We start from the raw sequence: 20,475 nt of genomic DNA on the forward strand, positions 1-20,475 counted from the left end.
TTAGGGTCTCTTGATTCACGGCTTCTTGAACAAGCCCTCCATCCAATCAGTCTGAGCCTTGAGAGTTCTAATTTCCTTCCTGCAAGCATCCAAGTCCTCCTTACAGAGTGCGAGGTCGACTTCCAGTTCAATATTTTCTCTCCTTAACTTTACTATCATTTCAAGGTACTTCTGATTGAACTTGGTAGTGTATTCAAGGTCCTCCTGAAGGCCCTTCATTTCAGCAGCAACGGTCCGTTTGCCTCCAACTGTGGGCATGGTGGCGGCTCGATATTTCCTTGCAGTTTCGTAGAGAGGAGCCAAGGGAGCAAGATAGTCGCTCTTGGAGGGGGTATCGATGTCCATGCTTTCAGCATTGCCGCTCCTCCCAGAGGTAGAGGAACCTTTCCCAGGTTTCAACCCACTGGTGCTACTGCTAGCACCTCCGGTAGTAGTCATCGAATATTCTGTATTCCTCTATTAGTTCTACTCTTGATTCATTGATTCTAGGATGGAGTTTCGTACTAGGGGATACTAGCCACTTTCTTGGGGACCCAATTGATGAGATGCGATGTTTTTGTTACTAGTATCAAGGGGAGGTACTAGTAGGATAGTGGAATTGTGGGGCAGCGAGATAGTGCGATGGAGGGATGGTGGGGTGGAGGAACGGTAGGGTGAAGGGATGGCAGAGAAGGGCTTCTATTTATAGCTGGGACGGGTCAACAAGTGTATACGTATTCCTTAGGCCGTCAGGCGAGATGTACAGAAATGGATACTCTGGTAGCCACATATACATACAATACCAAAAATGGGGCAGGGATTAGTATGGTAGTGCTACGGTAGTCTTGCTACAATGCGGTATTTTTGGGACTGCTGCATCATTTCGGCATTTCAAGGAGTATATTTTTCATAGAATGCCGTAGCAATACCATAGCAATACCGTAGCACTACCACAGCAATATAGACACATTTTAGCGTTGTGACCAGCACCAGGTCCAGCGCGCCAGCACCATGTCCAGTGTGCCAGCACCAGGTCTAGCGTGCCAGTACGCCAGGTCCATGACCAGGACCACACCTACATGTAGGCTCGTCGACACTATGTTACAAGACTAGACCACACCTATATGACTTCATCATTATCATCATCATCATCATCATCATCACCAACATGAGCGTATCATAATCGAATAGTAGACGCAACTTCTAATTAAAATGATGTGTATATGTATGCCTAAGAGCCCAAAATTTATTTTTCAAAAGTATATCCCAATTGTTTAAACCCCATCCTAGGATGATAAGAATTGATGGATCGGTGGATGAAACAATATCTGGTGATCTTTGATTCTGAAATGCTTCATCACCAAATATGATATTTCAGGGTTAGGGGAATGGCATTGTCCTAAATACCACAAGAATGCCGTATTTTAGGAAATGCGGAAGTACTAGGGCAGTATAAATATACCACCCACACTGCGGAATCCAGGGAATATATAGATTATTTAATACAGTATTGATACGGCATTGATAGAGCATTTGCTGCAAGGCGGCTTTACCCGCTCGACAACCGGAGTGCTACCCGATTTTATGGGATGGCGTAGTACTACCGTACTAACCCCCACCCGTTTTTTGGTACTGTATGTTTGTAGTTGAGCGCTGTTTCTATGCTACAGATACATGTAGTATTTCTATGTCACAAATACATGTAATAGGCTCCGCGGATGGTCACGCTAGCGCCAGCTTGCACGTATCAATTGTTGGAGCCTGATCGCGGAACGGCCTACTTGAGATGTAGCAGGCTGAAGCAATCCAAACACGTATACTCTGTTCGTGTACAAGTAGTGTTATAGGAAACACGAACATTGCTCCTAAGTCAAGAAACAAGGATAATATGAGTGATGGGTTGTGATGCGAGTACGGTCGGGTAACGAGGGAACCAGCATAGAAAGGCACCGAGGGGTGTGGGGGCACCGGGTGCAACCACACTAGTATTAGGCTGTTGTGAGGGCACGCTTACTATTGGGTGTCTCACCCGGAACGGAATAGAAGCGGGGCTTATGGCTGCAGGCCATTCTACTTAGGGAAGTAGCTCTAGGACAATAGCATGATACAGCTCGGTTACTGGCAATTGCGGGGTTTATGGTTACGTGTCAGAATTAGAACGGAGGAACGGAACTATGCGGGGGCGCTTTTCTACTGGGGTTATCTTCGGGTTGATTATCTTATTCTATTATCGTTATCTCATTAGTATTAGAAAGCGGGCCTTGGCATAGGTTCCAATATGTATAAATAGGGAGGGTTCTGCCTCGTCTTAGTGGCATCATCAGTCACTCAGCGAGCGGAATCCGGTTTACAATATTACAAGTTTAAAAGCTACAGAATTATCGCTTAGCATTGGCATTTCCCCAAACACTATATTGTACCTTATCCACTACGCTATTATTTTACCGATCGCAGATCATCAACGTCCCGATAAGACAACTACTTGCTTAGACCAATACTTGGGAGTATTTTGTGTGGCGGATAGTCACCGTGCGCTCAAGTAAAGGGATAAGAAAGTAGTCTATTGGAAGGGCTCTTTGATACCTTATGCATCCCCGAGTAGCAACAGCAGCTATCAACAACTTTACTTGCACCATCTCCTTCATCGTTCGCAGAGGCAGTACCGAACATCTCTATTGCGGATACCTCGAGTACGCCGGGTTTTTTATCGAAGCAGGCACTACTTGCACGTTCGAAGAACACGACCCGGAGATCCTCGAATACCCTGAGCTTTTCCCCATTAAAGTCACCCTCAGACAGGAATCCTACGGATTAGCTCACTCCGTCCCTTGGTTCGTCGTTCAACCCTGGTGCAGGAGACAGCCACAGCTCAGAATTGAGCAACTTAGCAATGTCAAGGGGTCATCAGCAATGATCGGAGGAAGATTACAACATGGAGAGCTCAATCACAGTGAGAGATCGAGGTATAGTCGAGACCCAGGCGAGACAGCGCCACAGGAGGGATCTGGACATGCCAATCAGCGACCTCTTCAGATCGACTCAGCCGGCCGAATCCTATGGCCAACCCCGCTCCCGCAGGCAAGGGGACTATCGAGATTATTCCCCGTACAAAACGCCAATCAGAGAGAGATCTTCTATTCCGAGGCCCTCGGTCCCCAGGGTAACGGACGAAGACGAGGATACGAATATGGACGTAGAGGAACGCCGTATCGAGCACCCCTTTGGAGAAATCATCGGGCAGGAAATCGAACGGAGAGGAGCCCCAGTGGTTCAGCAGCTGAGCCGCGGACTTGGAGACCTCACTGTGAGCGTCCAAGATCTCCCCGCAATCAGGGAAATTACTCGGCAGCACGCTGCGCAGTTTACCCAGCAGCACGAAGAGCAGACCAGCCTCATCCGCGAGTTGCAGATGAAGTTCAACCAGGACCAAGAAGAACGGGAGCGTCGCGAAGGGATTATCCTCGCGCAAGTGCGGGCAGAAACAGCCGCAACTACTACGAATCTCGGTCAAGTCTTGGAACAGATCGTCAACACTACTAGGGCCCACCAACAGCGACAGGAAGAGCAGGCTCAGCATATAACCATGCTGGCTGATTGGATCCAAAAACTGCCAAAGGAAGGACCAGCCCAAGTCCCAGAAGGCGTGGCAGCCACACTGGCACAATTGGAAAAGACCATGCAACAGCAGGCCTCACTGGTAGATGGGTTCTCCGGAACAAAGACGGCTCTAGAGGAAATGATGGAGCAGATGAAGGAAACAGCCCGTAAAACGGCTGCGGAACAACCACTGGCCCCAGTAACAGGAGGCGGCGGATCAGGCCCACCTCCTCAACCACCCCCCCAACCACCAGTCGCCCCTCCAGCTGGCTCCGAATCCAGTGAAGACCTCGAAGACCAAAGCCAACAAGGGAAGCAAGGAGGTCAAGGAGCACAAGGTGGAGGTAACGGGAATGGCAATAAGGGAGGAGGTCAAGGAGCACAAGGTGGAGGTAACGGGAATGGCAATAAGGGAGGTAACGCCCCGGAAGCACCAGGATCATCCCCATCGGATTCCTCAGATTCGGAAGGCGAACGCCGCAAGCGGCTGGAACGTAAGAAACGAAGACACGAAAGGAGGTACCAACAAGAGAAAGATCTCTTGCACCCCCCTCGCGCCACCGTAGGTGATGCACCCAAAAAGGCCAACATTCCCTTCTCCGGAAAAGCCGATCAAGACGTAAGACTCTGGATCGACCAGATGGAGATTCTAATCAGTCTCCAGAAGAAGGTCCAATGGGATAACGGTACCAAGATCATGTGGGCATCCCTCGAGTTTACCGGTAGTGCGGCAAACTTTTGGCGGAATTTTACGGAGAGGTTGGCTGTGGACAGCAGTATCGGAACCTGGGAACGGTTCAAGCAAGAACTCCGTACTCAATATGGCAACCGCACGAGTCAGGAACAGGCCAAGCAGAAGATGGACAGACTCCGGCAAACTGGCCCAATCGACGACTACATCAACGAGATGCATAACCTAGAATGGGACGCACGAGTGGGACCAGTTGTCATGAGATCCATGATCCTAACAGGAATAAACTCCTCGCTGGAACAACGGCTCTCCAATGCGATTGAGGAACCGAATGATTTCGTGGACTGGTTAGCCTGGGTACGAAAAGTCGGACGCAAGGACCATGAGGTGAAGGCTCGGAAAGAGATCCTGCGAGGTAAAGACACTGTGAAACCTCGCGAGGAAAAAACGGAACGGCGGAAATCGCGCAACAATGCAAATCCTCGGAAAACTTTCCCCGCATCAGCCAACAACTCCAAGACCTCGGATGACTTAGGTGTTAACAAGGAAGAGAAGGAGAAATGGCAGAAGGAAGGAAAGTGCTTCCGTTGTGGTAGAGATAACCACTTCGTAAAGGATTGCGTGGCGACGAGCAAGGTCAGGTTAACGAACCTGAAGAGAAAAGAGCATCCTTCCGGGAGAAAGGACCACGGAAGGGAGGGTGATAAGAAACGGAAATTGGGGCCACAAAATGAGGCATTCAGGGCAAGGATTACGAATTTGGAGGACTAAATTGATGGGGTATTTCTATTTTTATGCGGTGTTTCATTCTATGTTGTGTTACGGCTTTTATTCTGTTTGGAAAAAAGACTTTTCTAAGGGATCGGATTATGTTATGCTCTATCGGTTGTTATTTCGCGCAATTTAAATTCTCTTTACACATACTTCGAGAAGCGGGGTCACATTCCGAAAAAACGCTTGGCGCGTAAGTGTTGTACTATGATCTTTATCAACGCTCGAATTTTCTATATAAACTCCCTCGCCCCGCGCTCAGATCAAAGAACTATCAACATTAACCCACTTATACCAAGAACAATCCACCTTACCTTATACTTTCAAAAAAACATACGAATATGTCTTCACACAACCAAGAAACCCGCCTTGAGATTGAGATCTCTTGGAACCACCCCGCAACTAGTACCCAACATATAGGAACAGTCAACGCACTCCTAGACAGCGGAACAGAGGACTGGGTTATGTCCTGGAACTGTGTCCACCGTCTCAAGATCCCAACTCAACCTCGACCCAAGCCCCTCATTATCAGACAGGCTGACGGCACCCCGATGCCTAACTCCGGCACTCATATCACCAAATCTCTTACCCTCCGCGTCGACAACATCAATTGTCAAGTGAAGGGATGCTTCAGGACCATGTATGATATATACGAAGAAGACCCAGAAGAGCTGGTCATCAGGCTGTTGAGGTCGTCACCTGAGACACAGATGATGATCGAGCAACACCCCTTCTGGGCAAGGGCATTGGTAGGCGAGGCTCTCGCTAGTGCTATACCAATGGAGTACCAGGACTTCGTCGACGTCTTCTCTAAGGAGGGAGCCGATCGACTACCTGATCACTCTGAATGGGATCACACCATTCCCCTTATGGAAGGAAAGCAGCCTCCATGGGGTCCGATCTATGCGCTCTCCCCAGTGGAACAAAAGGCACTCCGGGAATACTTGGACGAAATGCTAGCCTCGGGCAAAATAGTCCCCTCCACCAGCCCGGCAGCAGCACCGATCCTGTTCGTGAAGAAAGCCAATGGAAAACTGAGGCTATGCGTAGACTTTCGTGGCTTAAATGCTATCACGGTCAAGAATCGCTACCCCCTTCCACTCATGACAGAGCTGGCCGATTCGACGAAAGGAGCAGAGTTCTTTACCAAGATAGACCTGAAAAATGGCTATAACTTGATTAGGATTGCCGCTGGCGAGGAATGGAAAACAGCTTTCAGAACGAAGTACGGCCACTTCGAATATAGGGTAATGCCTTTTGGCTTAACCAATGCACCGGCGTCGTTCCAGGTCATGGTCAATACCATATTTAAGGATCTTCTAGATCAAGGCGTAGTAGTCTACTTGGATGATATTCTAATATATTCAAAGACTAAGGAAGAGCATACGGCTCTTGTGAGGAAGATATTGGAGCGACTGCAACAAAACCATCTATACGGGAACCTCGAGAAAACGGAATGGTACAAACAGGAGGTAGAATTCCTGGGATTTGTACTATCAGGGAAAGGGAACCAGGTCTCGCCTAAGAAGGTGAAGGCAATTACGGAATGGTTACCACCCACCAAGGTCAAGGAACTTCAATGTTTCCTCGGATTCGCCAACTTCCTACGGCGGTTCATCCACAGGTACTCTGAAGTTTGCCGACCAATGACCGATCTCTTAAAGAAAGGTTCCGTATGGCGATGGAGCAGTGAACAGCAAAGCGCTTTCGATGAACTCAAGGAGAGATTTACGTCTGCTCCAATACTACGACACTATGACGAACACCGTGAAGCGATCATAGAAACTGACGCGAGCGACTGGGCTGAGGCCGCAGTACTCTCTCAGGTGTTCGAGGACGGTATTCTACACCCGGTAGCTTACCACTCTCGCAAGTTCAACGAGGCAGAGGTAAACTACGAGATCTATGACAAGGAGATGCTCGCTATAGTTTCTGCTCTCCTGACTTGGAGACATTCGCTGGAAGGAATGGATATTCCTATCCAGATACATTCGGATCATCAGAACCTACAGTACTTCACAACGACCAAGAAGTTGTCGAGAAGACAAGCCAGATGGGCCGAAAAGATAGCACCTTTTCGCTTCAGGATTCATTACCGACCAGGCGAAAAGAATGGCAAGCCAGATGCACTCACAAGGCGCCCAGAGTTCGCTATGGAAGGGGGAGTAATGCGTGAACAACCCGTAAAACAGTTGCTCAGCGTAGAACAATTTGTCAGAAAATCACGGACCAGTGTAGAAACTGGCCCTGAAATCATTGGCAACCCCGAAGAAGGATGGACTCCGTTGGATCAGTGGTACGACATACCAGGTACTGAGCTGCCTCAGCCACTACAAGACTGGTATGAACAGGACAGACAATGGGTTCGGAGAGCGTTCCGGGATGAACCTCTCCCTGACGCAAACCTTGAAGTCTTCGGGACAGAGGAAGCTGATGCCGTAATAACGGAGCTTGCCACTGAATGGACCCCGGGATCGAATGAGGCCACCCACGATGGTCGTTGGGTAGTCCCAGGATACGCGGTCAGACAAGTCATTGAGGATCATCATGACAGACCCGTAGCGGGGCATCTAGGAAGGGATAAAACCCTTGAGTTGATCGATAGGAACTACTGGTGGCCAGGAATGTCCACGGATGTAGCCAACTTCGTCAAGACTTGCGACGTGTGCCAGAGAGCCAAGCAACGTCGGAGACACTTGTCACTCCCTCAACCCCTAGAGTTAGCCACCACACCTTGGACTGATATCTCAATGGATTTCGTAGTAGAAATGCCAAAGGAGAAATCAGGATTCCGTAACGTATTGGTAGTCGTGGACCGTTTTACGAAAATGGCTCACTTCATTCCAATGACGGGAATCAACGCGGAACAGACCGCTAACGCCTTTGTCAAAGACATTTGGCGCTTTCACGGACTTCCTGGAAGCATTATCTCTGACAGAGGAACACAGTTCGTATCGGCATTCTGGGCCGCGATTACAGAGCGACTAGGGATTCGTAGAAGACTCTCGACCTCGTTCCACCCGCAGACAGATGGCCAGACAGAAAGGACCAACCAGCACCTCGAATCCTACATCCGTGCCTACACCGCAGGCACAGGGAAGAAATGGAAAGACCTACTACCGATCTGCGAGTATGCATATAACAATGCGAAGCACTCGTCAACCGAACAGTCACCGTTCTATTGCAACTACGGTTTCCACCCACGAACGGATTGGCCAATAGACGCGGAAATCGGGCAGTTGGATGCCAAGGGAAGTACCTACTTGGAAGACCTTCTACTAGCCCACGAGTCAGCAAGAGATACGCTGCAGAAAACCTTTGACAGAATGGCATCAAGGCCAGGACGAGCAGCTCAGCGGTTCACAATCGGTCAAAAGGTCTTGCTGGATACTCGGAACCTCGGCGGTTATAATAAGTGGTCAGACAAGTTCACAGGCCCTTTTGAAGTCACCGCGGCTGTAGGAAACCGGGCTTATAGGTTGAATCTTCCGGTAGAATGGAAGGTTCATGACGTATTCCACGAGATGTTGTTGCGACCTTATCGAGAGGATCCCAACCCTGGCAGGCAACAGAATACACGGAAACGACTCGCAACACCCGATCCTCAAGAAGCGCTCTTAGATGAGAACTTCAAACCAACCATGAATACTCGGCCCCACACACGGAGTCAAGAGCCAGTCATCGACTCGAGTCGGCCTCCGAAACGACAACGGACTAGGGAAGACTAGCTCGATACCTTTCCTACTCTATGACTTTCCCACAGGGTTTTTATCATAGAGAGGTTTTAACGGTCGAGGGCGACGTCTAGGAAGGGGGAGTAGTGTTATAGGAAACACGAACATTGCTCCTAAGTCAAGAAACAAGGATAATATGAGTGATGGGTTGTGATGCGAGTACGGTCGGGTAACGAGGGAACCAGCATAGAAAGGCACCGAGGGGTGTGGGGGCACCGGGTGCAACCACACTAGTATTAGGCTGTTGTGAGGGCACGCTTACTATTGGGTGTCTCACCCGGAACGGAATAGAAGCGGGGCTTATGGCTGCAGGCCATTCTACTTAGGGAAGTAGCTCTAGGACAATAGCATGATACAGCTCGGTTACTGGCAATTGCGGGGTTTATGGTTACGTGTCAGAATTAGAACGGAGGAACGGAACTATGCGGGGGCGCTTTTCTACTGGGGTTATCTTCGGGTTGATTATCTTATTCTATTATCGTTATCTCATTAGTATTAGAAAGCGGGCCTTGGCATAGGTTCCAATATGTATAAATAGGGAGGGTTCTGCCTCGTCTTAGTGGCATCATCAGTCACTCAGCGAGCGGAATCCGGTTTACAATATTACAAGTTTAAAAGCTACAGAATTATCGCTTAGCATTGGCATTTCCCCAAACAAGTAGGGACATGAATATATGCCCTTCAACTAAAATACATGTAATTCATCGTGGACGGCGGTTTCATAGAAGCTGAGGGACCACGGTGTACCCGTGAAGTAACTTCGGAGGTTGGGCCTGTCGGTGCAGGAACACTGGATTAGCTTCACCTAACCCTTAGCAAAAGCCATAGGGTTACAATACCACAAGCCTCGAGCTACTTGCCACATAAATCCTCCTTTGATTCTTATTAAGTAATCTTTATTCGATCCTTGTTTAATCCTTATTAAATCCTTAATTTACCTTTATTCAATCATTAATTAAATAGCAGTGTTAAGGTCATGGCATTAAAACCAGTTCATTCTCGGGCCGGTTGGGCTCGTCCCGTGCGTCGGGTTGGCCCTTCGGGACGGAACCGGTCTTGGCTCAAAGATTCACAGTACATGTAGTCGTTGAGTCTATGCATCGAGTGAAGTTCCGTGATCAGCAAAGTACAGCTGTCAATGCCAAGAAATATTGGTTTTGATGCTTTATATTTGAATAGGAGGCAATCTTTGGTAGTATAGTGGTTAGTATACTCGCTTGTCATTAACACTGTCCGCGAGTGACCGGGGTTCATTCCCCGCCAGAGAGTTCTTCTTTTTCCTCCATTATGTGGTGACAAAACAGCTTTTAATTGGTGCGGCTTTCAAGCCGATCTTTTAGAGAGGTCGAGTCTTTGCCAAGAACCCCTACCCAACCATCCCGGCAACCTAAAAAGGTTCGGCCTCAAGAAGCCATGAACCCTTACCGAGGATTTTGTAGAGCTAGAGTAGAACGTCGCAATTCTCTTCATTCAAAATTTGCTTCTAGTCAAACGATGCTTTCCTCTTTATATTATTTCTATCAGATAAATCCCTCAAAATATATCATTTTAGGGCAACCACTACATAATGGGACACATAATGTCGTTAAAAAAGATCTGGTGAAGATGTCTACATCACACGAGTGATCCTTTATGATTGGCAACGTGTTTCTTTTATGTCGCGACACCTTAAATACACGAACCCATCCCCATCCGCCTTTCTCTTCCACAATTCCTCCATAGGCTCCAAAACCATCCCATCACACGCTTAGCTAATTTTGGCTACTCTTTGTCCAGGAAATTATCTCACGAGAATTGATTCTGAATAGCCCTTGCGTCGACAATGCCTCGTTGCGCAAGATCTTCGACTTCACTGGTCTGGGGAATTCCTGTGCATCCAACGCACCTTCTGCGAGCAATCAAAACCCATCAACGTCTCCTCCCCGTCATGAGAGCATTACGTGGATGCCATTGCTTCGCTCCTAACCCTCCTCGTGTCATTTCCTCTACCCATTTATCGTCTTTTGACGTCGCTACCCGCTCGGTACCACATGCTACCGCTGATTGTGATATCCTGTCTCATAACGAGAATGTGGTTCGAGATGAGGTGTCAGGAGGGTCTACCCCTCTTGTTATGGAAGACTCCAAGACAGTGGTTGAAGATCTAGCCCCCCCGGCGGTGTCTCCTACTGTCAAGTCTGGGAAAGAGTCTGACTCTAACAGGAAAGGAATTTCCTCTGTTCCAATGGAGATACTAAATCTGATTGAAACAGAGGTTATATTGAGTGCACATGAAGAAGATGTACCGAGAACTTTGGTCGACGCGATTGATCAAAGCGCGTCTTCCGAGGGCCGCCAAACCCACTCCAGTCTCCCGGGATGGAGGCGTATCTGTGTCTGCGGTGAACGATACGAAGAAACAATGGATGTTATGAGATGTCGAGAGAAGGTGATGGCTGAGGTTAGCGGTAGAGAGGTACGTGATTCCACGTCTTGAGCTCATTTTTCTTAGGAACCTGATATTAATTCTCTCCCCTCTTAATTCTTTATAGGCACAAAAGTACCTGCTTAAGCACTTTGGCTTGACAACGGCAGTAATTAGCACACCACTTAAGCATTCAATTGTACTCTTGATCCTACCGTCCAAGGTTTCAACTTTACCGGCACTTCTAAACACAATCCCTGCTCTCCCGATGCACCCGCCAATACCTAGACAGGTTCTTGCTAGTTATCCTCACGATATATCGGAGCTTACAGGGGGGCGACTTCCATTATCCAAAACCCATCTCAGTAGGGTGTCCTCTCATCCACCTGTTACAACCCCACTAGTGACTCCTTCTGATGACTTCATTGCTCATCTTCATCCGGGGATGTTTGCCCAGCATCACTGGCGCCTCAGGAACCAGAACTACGGAATTAGAGCATCTCTAATCGATCCGGATTACACATTTCTGACCGAAGGTATGATAAGAAGAATTCGATGGTGCGTCGAAGAGTTGGTGTTGTGGAAAGCTGTCCGAGTTGCCCGTGAAGAACTGGGGTATGAAGAACTCACGCGCATAGAGCATTTCAATATGACTCTGTTATCTGACAAGGAACACGTCAATAACCCGAAAGAGAAAAAAATCATAGGAGATAATCGCACTAACAAGCATCTCAAGGAGAGACCGCTCCAGGGTCAAGATACGGAGAAGCAAGCAAACGCTTTGAAAGTACAGGAACGAAAGTATTGGGGCACAGCTATCAAGCCGTCTCTGTGGTTATTGGAGGAGTTGACATACGAGCCTTAAGCATGAAGAGAGTTCGGAGTGCATTACATCATTGAGTCCTTTTTAGTTTCTTCTTGTACCTGTTGAACTGCAGTCGAGATGAAGGAATTGAAATAATGTGTTTTGCCTAAAACTCTCTTTGAGAACTTTTGGGCTTCTTGCATGCTCCTGTGCTTTGACAGTACTTCGTACATCTTAAGATAGCGTCGAGAATCGTATTTATGTTGGTCAGCTAGGTGACTCGGCGATAGGTGCGTAGGCTAATATACGTGGCCATAGATCGTAATTCAATGAAGTGCTACTAAAGGCTGGACGTCTGTATGCACCCTGCACTCCAAAGGTCTATCGGAGTCGTCTCAATCCGCCTATGATTCGAGTGTCAATACTGTGCCATCTATGCTGAATGTTCTATCAGCCTGGTATATAGATCTAGAGTATTTTGTAGTCTGCATGAGCGAGCATTGTGCCTAGAGTTTCAAGTGAACAAAGAAAACCGGCTGGATAAACCCTGAAAATTAAAGGTGGTCGATAATGATGATGGGGATTTCGGATAGTACTATAAGGTGGGTTGACTTTAGGTTCGAGGCACGCTTGACGTTAAAACACATGTATGTGCTTGTCCAGCCTCAGGGTCAGGGTCCGGTTGCCATCATAGATGATCACTCGCTTTCTGTAGACTTGGCATTGTTGTCTCATGGTCAACACCTGAACGGAGGGTGACTACGCGCACAATACTTCATAGAACTGTCAGTTCAAAGGTCCAGTAATCTCAAACCCCACAAAGTCTAAGAGTTTATTATCAAATTATATGATGAGATGAATATATAAGGCAAATGGTAAACTTTCTTTCATGGCTCCGTAGCGTAATGGCTAACGCATTGCTTTCCGGTTTGACAGCTGTGATTGGCAAAGATTGTGGGTTCGAGTCCCGTCGGGGTCGGTAGTAAGCTTATTTTTTTGACTTTTTTTTGCTGGTAGTTTACTTGACTTTCTTTTGCTATGTAAAAATGCAATTCCCCGGAATTGATAACAAATGCCACCGACTGGGAGCACCTTTTGGGACCAGGCAATATCGGCCTGAAGAGTGCATAAGACGTAGTTTTCACTTCGCTGGACCAGCGAGGACGCATTTCTCTAGCACAATTGCTTTTCTTGCTTGAAATATTAATAGACCTGACTCTGTTTTTGGTGTGATTAATTTAAGCTAGGTGTGATCTTTCCTTCCCTTAAAGCAAAAATAAATAAAGAAGATCCCGAATAGCGTTTGTGATGTCAAAAGACTTCGCTGCTGTTGGACGAACAGGTAAAAGTATAGGATTTGCTTCCCCGGACAGGCTTGAACTGTCAACCTCTCGATGCCATGTGAATATAACAGTCGAACGCGCTAGCCAATTGCGCCACGGAGAACCGGGATTGTGTTGAAACTTTTCCTATTTGAAAGAGGTGAGAGTGCTTGCTGCGGGTTGTGTTTTGGTCGAGGTTTCGTTTTGGGGGAGGTCAAGGGCGTTAAAAAATCTTAGATACTAGTTTAATAGCCATAGATGGAAATGCAAAGATAGACGTATTAGGATGGTGAGATGGTCGGGGATGTTGAAGAAGAACTTGTGTGGGGGTTGAAAGAGGGTTCCGTGCCAAGATTTTTAATGTAACGACCGAATTTTCAAGACCTCTGCCAAGACGCATTTTTTTTTTTCGAGATCAACTCTGGAATTGGGGTTCTGACCAGTGACGGCAGCTATGCGTGCCAATGCCCTGAATTTCATATGGAAAAGCCTACATAAGGTGCAATGTTTCTGATGATGACTGAACATACTTTGGCGAGTGCGCGTTCACTGCCGTTGAAACCCACGGTTTTGAAATCTTGAAACGTAAAATACGATAAGGGCTCGAGTGAGGAGCAAAAATTGACATTTGCCAGATGCTGTTCCCTTCGGACGCTCAACCTTTTTTCGCTGCCTTGGGACTTCATGCTTTTCCTAATCCCTCCTCGCGTGCACTCAAGCCTTACTTTAGAACTCCAGACGATTCCTGTAGCGCAACGCTTGACCACCTTCATCTGCAACGCGATAATAGCTCAGTTGGGAGAGCGCCAGACTGAAGTCTCTTATCCGGGGTGCCATCTGGAGGTCACCCGTTCAATCCGGGTTTGTCGCATTCTTTTTGCTGGAGGTCGCTATATACTTTTTGCGAGGCCATACTGAACAGAGGTGGTCTCACGGAGTAGGTTGAGAGACACTAAAAGATTCGGGGTAACGCGCCTAGCGATATGAAGTTCTGTTGCCCTGGTGGCTTTCGGTGAAAACTACGAATGGGCGTAGCGCTCGCGCGAGAGTACTAGGCTTTGCTTCGTAATAAGCGGTTACTCGCTGGTTTTCTTTCTTTCTTTTCTCTTTTTCTTTTTGGATATATCGGGCGAAGTGGAAATTATAATTCGGTGTTCGAAGAGGGCGAGCCTCTTTAATGTTTCTCGAACACTTGGCTAGGGGGATTTCTAATTTTTGATAGAGAGTGCAGAGTGCATATGTATACAGACTACGCACTCAGTACTTCTCAGCACACCGTGGCCTAGACATTTTCCAAACGGGACAAAGTAAAATTAAAGGTCAGTCAATGATAGAAATACTGTAAATAGCAGGGTACCTACGTACGTAATCAACTTACTCAAAGTGAGTTAGACGGACCTACCGATATCTGTCGTGCCAAGTATTCACTAGAGTCCCCGTGCGTTCGCACACCTACCTCGAATGCGCAGTACAGCCCTTCATGATATATCACTCGGGCCCTATCGGCGTTCGATACTCCATAGATTTTCGTTGATAAATTTGAACATGTCGAGGGAGGAGAAAGGATATACATAAAACTATCCTGGTACAGTTGAATTTTTGTCCTATTGTGATGGGGTGAGTGAGTTTTGAAATATTTGATCAATTTCTAGCATATATATGTATGCAGCTAAATGGCGGTGAATAATGGACTCTGCATTTCTGGCCTCAATTAAGCGTATAGGCCAGGAGGAGCAGTTGAAACTCTTACTTGGCAGCTCGCCTTGGCCCGGTCATCTCTGAGTATATATAGCCTCTCCTCTCTCCCCTTCTTCTTCTTCTTCTCCTTCTCTCGTCTCCTTCTCCATCTCTATCACCCTCATCATCTTCCTCCTCAGCCCTCACTGCTCGTCCCTCAGTAATCAACCTTTACCTCTCATCTTCATCATCTCTTCCATCTAAAACCCACCGCTATTCCTTGATTTCTTCATCACGAACCAATTCCTTACAATCTAAAGATTTTCTCGATCAAAAACATAATGCATCAATCTATCCAACCCGGTAGAGCTTCCAGAGAGTCTATCCCAGACTTCCCCATCAGGCATGCCCGTCTTGAAACGCGTGAGGTAAGTTATCCCTTCTTCCATCTTAATCCTCTACTAAATAAAACTAGGAGCAGGGCCCCGTTATTGCCGGTCCTCCCTGGGATGAATTTCCCGAGGAATATCGCCCTCGTGGGGCCCTCGATGACGAATTATTTGTTGGCGGTATCCTCTACCCTCGTGATGAGAATGATACCGTTGGCAGTGTCGAAAACCTACCTTCTGTTAGTGGGAATAGCCAAAATAGCACCGCTCATCACTCTGACGATGATATTCCACCCATGCATGATTCTCAGGGTACTTCTCAGGGTACTTCTCAGGGTACCTCTCAGGTTACTTCTCAGGCTACTTCTGAGGTTACTTCTCAGGTTACTTCTTACGGTACTTCTCAGGGTACCTCTCAGGGTGATACCACTTCCGGAAGCTCGGAGGATCCCATTATTAATGGTCCTCCTATTCTCCTGGATGAAGCAGCCCTGCAAATCTTGGAACAGGAAGTCCGCCGAATCGAGGCATTCGTGGAACACCTCGACGGCTTTATTCGTCATTTGACAGACAGATCAAGGGACCCGAATGTGGAGTATCGCTTCCAAGAGTTCACTCGTAACGTATGTATTCAGGTCTATAAGAATTTTAAAGAAACATTCTAATAAAAAACATTAATAGCGCTCACTTATCCCGTCCAGAAATTATGAAAACATTTTACGCCAAGCAACGGCGGAGAGGTTGGGGAGGTTCAATATGATGAACTTACAGAACGCATTGGAAGCCACTCACAGTGACAACAGTTCTACCATCGAAACTGCTCTGCCCCTCGCGGAAGCAACTCCAGTTGGAGAACATGAGCAGCGTACCGATGAGGCAAACACTCTTCAAGACGAGGATAATGAGCATGCTAGCTCGGCCAACGATGAGAATGAAAACATGGATATTGCCGGAGATGAGTAAAATGGTGAGCAATGGATGATACAAGAAATGTGGAGGACATAATTGAGTACATCTCAATTTAGATAGCTTCACATGACCTTTTTTCTTTCCCTCTTGATGTTATTTCTTTTCTCCTTTTTTTTCTTTTCTTCTTCTTTTGCTTTGAATGATATAGACGCTTCTAAGGTAGTGTCGATAGGAGGGAAATTTCATGACTAAAATACGTTTAGTTAAGAATGCGTTGATGAGAAAAGAATGACTACAGAGGTCATCGATGGAATGCATGCGGACAGAATATAATTGTTGATAGTTTTCCGAATACTATGGCTAACTTTGCTACCTTAATTCCTATCTGTGTTGAAGCGATAACAACTGGCAATCTTTGAGACGGGTCTGGTAGCTAGAGTGTCGTGACACAAAAAGAACTAATGATCAATCACTCGTCATTACTCGGCTGTCATCACTTTCTGAAGAAAATTTGTATTCTTTGGTGGCGTCAGGGCTTTTACATACTGTCATTTAATACAAATCCACAAGCTCTTCACACTGCCTGATATGATACGAATGGGGACGTAAATACAAGCGTTATGTGCGCTCTACGTTTTCGTAATAGATGCTGGCCACACTCACTGGCCGTTATACGTATATATAAAATCGCAAGTGGGTCACCGGAATCGAGATACCCGAGCTCATATACTTGGGCCGTGATCTCAATGGCTGCAGAGTTAGCTTGGATTGATACTTCGGGGATGCTCAATGATGGTACTTAAGTATACATACACGTCTACTACGACTTCCCCTACTTGTAGCTCTGATCTAGCAGTTAGGATCGACGAACAAATTTGGCTACAATTAGGAAATTTCCGTTCAAGTACATAAAATACGCGGTCGGGCATAAATTCAATTGTTATATACTCTACGTATCAGTGGGTAATATATCAATCATATAATAAAATAATTTTGATTAAATGAATGAAGATTAATTAATTAACCCTAGTTGTTTACACTAAACCGGAGCTGAAAGCACGACGCGACTTAAAGTGAGAAGTGTCTTGTAATCTCAACCTTTGCCGTAGCTCAAATACAAAATACAGAGAGTTGGAAGGCCAATTTGCTTCACCTCTTGCTGCTAAGCTCATCGTTCTTTTGTTTCGTTGTGCCTGGTTGTTTTTGACATCCGCGGGCATGTGTCTATGTAGCTACATAGAGGAAGAGCAAGATGATGCTTTGTTTGTTGCCAGAGAGCTACTTAAGGAATAACTATGCTTACAAGATGGACGCGGCGCATGATAACCAGAAAGAAAGAAAAGCTAAAAACAGCACAGAAAGAACTCTTATATTCAATTATAGGCCTACTATTGACTTTATCTGCTCAATTGGTTTGACAAATGTCATTCATCAAACACCCTTTGCGATTTACAGAATGAAATTGCACCCAGACCCTGGCAGGCCGGTTATGGCATTGAGGTTTCGAATGTCCACCAATTGTATGTTTTCAGAGTTATTCCTCTTGGAATCCCTTCGGCGACATCAAAGAAGGAGGGGACACGATGCTATGAATTCATACCCCGTGTTAATGAAACAGAAACTGTAACTTGTGGATAGAAGGCAAAACTCAAACTTACAAAATTGTTACAATCGGCATTGCCAAAGCCACAAGTCACCCCTCTGGAGGCCCGGCCCTCCAAACCATATGGTGTTTATATTTGGTTGCGGTAGAAACATAAGACCATGGTCATAATGGGGAGGATATGCCACAGGAATATGTATCCCATGTGTTCTCGATCTCCCCTGTCCAATTTCCGCTGCGAGTCGAAAGGGGACTACTAATATTGGAATGCATGATGAGGTGGGCTCTCTTCAATCACCTCTGTAAATGGGTTAGTAAGAGGTCTGATTTGAGCAGAACACGGATAACATAACAGACAAAGCACCCCCACAATCAACTGAATATAAGGGGATATCCCCATTCCTAGAGCTAGCCACAACATGTCGTTTGCATTTCCCTATGATCATGAATAAATATATATTAGCAGGCAGCAATCAATAACTAGCAATTGAAGATGTATCAAACCGGATAAAGAAGCCAAACGGACCCGGAGGCTGCTTGATACAGCTCCAGCAGTACAAGCACCCTATGAGAAACGTGTACGATGATTGGTGATGAAGAGAGGTGTTCTTTCATCACTACAGTACACTCGCCCTACAAGAGAGACTTGGGCTTCTCAAGAAGCAGAGCTCGCCTTGGTTCTCACGTTGAGGGCGGTTGATGGATGTAGGGTGGTTGTAAAGCGAATCGAGCGGGTGGAGGGGAATGTTTAGTGCCTTTTGTAGTACACCCGCCTTCCAGATCATAAATGACCGGAAAGATGCCACCTTGGAAAATCGGGCACGGCTTGGTACTACGTGTAATTCTAGAGAACAACTTCACATACAGCTAACTGATACTTGGTCAGATTATACCATGTCTTGTTGACATATTTATGGTTCGAGTTTTGTTTCCGATGATCTCTTCTGCGCAGTGCATGCTCTAGTCCATAGAATCAATATTGATTCGATTATACAAGGCTTCTGCTACGTTATACTAACGCATTCTACACATTTCACACATAAACTTCTTGGCCCGTCTAGCAACCAATCGATCACCTAGCGTCTTCGCATCACGAACTTTTACTCGTCCTAAGAGAAGGATGAACGAGGTAAAGATTAGTCTTCTAAACCTAATGTTTGTCACTATCACAAATAAAGCCAGACTCCTAACGATAAAGTCAAGCTTAGGTACATTATTCTTTCCAGCTTTACCCAGGTCTATTCAGCGTAACAAGCAAGCTTCCAGGAACCTTTTGACGATATGAAACATGTATAATGCCAGTTAAAGACGGAGGATCTGGTCAGCGGCGGCGGTGGCCACCCATGTCCGTCCTTACACCATACTAAACCTCTATTACTTTCTGCTCACAGGAAAATATTTTGCTGGAGTTGGGAATTCAATTTCTGCTGCCATTACACTATATCATCAGCTCGGAATCAACCACGGCGTATATAACCGATCACGAGAGTTTTTTTTCCTGTCTTCTCGATGAGACATCTAACTGGACTCTCGAATACTCAAACCATTTTCAACCAGAAAGCATGTAACTCAAACACGAAGCACAGCCATGGCGAGCCCGTCGTGACCGCCGCCGTCGCCGTCAAATCAATCTAGTTAACCAATCCTTCCAACCGCAAAGCCCCAGCTCAAGCACCCAATGCTCTCATCTTTTCAGCCCTATCATAACCCGCACAATCCACCACATGCCTCAGCAGATTAACTGCAGCCACAAAGTAATTATGATTCGCCGCACCCTGCACCCTCTCCTCCGCCGGAACAACCCGCTCAATCTCCGCCTGCACATCCTGTCTCTGCAGAAAGCTCTTTGTCATCATCGTGCCCGGCAGGTCTTCGTCCGCAATCCCGCACTCCTCCTGGAACTTCACTATGTTTCCAACCACCATTAGCACACTTCCTACCTTCTTCCCCCACCGCAGTACTACGACATGATATAACTAACTAACCTAACGCACGCCCAATACTTCCCACCGCCGCAACCACCACCGACCCAACCTCACCCCTCATCCCCGCGTCATCCAGAACCTGCAAGATTCCCCAACTGGCAAAGAAGTACCTCCTCAGGAACCCAAACTCCTCGATGAGCTTCACATGCACCTTATGTGAGGGGCAGAACCAGCTCGGCGGGAGGATGTCCGCAAAGCTCGTCCACATCACCAGCGTGGTGAGCCAGAAGCGACTTAGTTGAGTCTCTACGATTGGAGGTGGAGTTGAACGGCGTGCTGGGAAGGTGCGGAGGAGGTAGTAAGCGGTCGGTGGTGGGGCTTTGTGGGGGTCGTTTGGCGGAGGCGAGAAGGCGGTATCGCAGGGATTGATGTTTGGTTTTTCGGGGAGGGAAGCGTGGATTTTCATGGTGGAGGTGGAGTGCATGGTGGGCACGATGTATTAGCGAGAGTGCATGGCTGGTTCAAGGACAGAATCCAGAAGGAAAAGCCAGATAGAACCTACGAAAGCTAAAGGCACAGATCCTCTCGAGGTGTTCACATGTCTTTTTTCGCATTAACTTTGTTTAGCGCAGCGTTGCTGATGTTCCCCGGGCCTATTCTCCGAGTCCT

At 46.9% G+C, this 20,475-nt stretch overlaps 6 protein-coding genes across 6 annotated transcripts; 4 read left to right on the forward strand and 2 right to left on the reverse strand.

The window, feature by feature from the left end:
* Nucleotides 1–15: 15 nt before the first annotated feature.
* H6S33_004985 (uncharacterized protein) lies at nt 16–446 on the reverse strand (the record flags this gene model as incomplete). Its single annotated transcript, XM_044836693.1, has 1 exon — nt 16–446. A coding segment is annotated over one exon (431 nt), but the record flags the coding sequence as incomplete, so codon positions are not given.
* A 2,465-nt stretch (nt 447–2,911) lies between these two features.
* Nucleotides 2,912–5,038, forward strand: H6S33_004986 (uncharacterized protein; the record flags this gene model as incomplete). Its single annotated transcript, XM_044836694.1, has 1 exon — nt 2,912–5,038. One exon carries the CDS (start codon nt 2,912–2,914, stop codon nt 5,036–5,038), a length of 2,127 nt encoding a protein of 708 aa, XP_044690199.1.
* Nucleotides 5,039–5,379: 341 nt separating this feature from the next.
* On the forward strand, nt 5,380–8,766 carry H6S33_004987 (uncharacterized protein; the record flags this gene model as incomplete). The annotated part of the gene is made up of 1 exon (XM_044836695.1): nt 5,380–8,766. The coding sequence occupies one exon, from the start codon at nt 5,380–5,382 to the stop codon at nt 8,764–8,766; it is 3,387 nt and encodes a 1,128-aa protein (XP_044690200.1).
* A 2,119-nt stretch (nt 8,767–10,885) lies between these two features.
* On the forward strand, nt 10,886–12,041 carry H6S33_004988 (uncharacterized protein; the record flags this gene model as incomplete). The annotated part of the gene is made up of 3 exons (XM_044836696.1): nt 10,886–11,227; nt 11,304–11,399; nt 11,469–12,041. The coding sequence occupies 3 exons, from the start codon at nt 10,886–10,888 to the stop codon at nt 12,039–12,041; spliced, it is 1,011 nt and encodes a 336-aa protein (XP_044690201.1).
* A 3,280-nt stretch (nt 12,042–15,321) lies between these two features.
* Nucleotides 15,322–16,332, forward strand: H6S33_004989 (uncharacterized protein; the record flags this gene model as incomplete). The annotated part of the gene is made up of 4 exons (XM_044836697.1): nt 15,322–15,408; nt 15,456–15,992; nt 16,051–16,109; nt 16,173–16,332. The coding sequence occupies 4 exons, from the start codon at nt 15,322–15,324 to the stop codon at nt 16,330–16,332; spliced, it is 843 nt and encodes a 280-aa protein (XP_044690202.1).
* A 1,843-nt stretch (nt 16,333–18,175) lies between these two features.
* H6S33_004990 (uncharacterized protein) lies at nt 18,176–20,290 on the reverse strand (the record flags this gene model as incomplete). Its single annotated transcript, XM_044836698.1, has 7 exons — nt 18,176–18,181; nt 18,252–18,317; nt 18,386–18,446; nt 18,775–18,841; nt 18,901–19,119; nt 19,557–19,787; nt 19,867–20,290. 7 exons carry the CDS (start codon nt 20,288–20,290, stop codon nt 18,176–18,178), a joined length of 1,074 nt encoding a protein of 357 aa, XP_044690203.1.
* Between the last annotated feature and the right edge of the window lie 185 nt (nt 20,291–20,475).

This window comes from Morchella sextelata (genome assembly GCF_020137385.1).
Source record: "Morchella sextelata strain SCLS chromosome Unknown scls_19, whole genome shotgun sequence".
Taxonomy (NCBI): domain Eukaryota; kingdom Fungi; phylum Ascomycota; class Pezizomycetes; order Pezizales; family Morchellaceae; genus Morchella; species Morchella sextelata.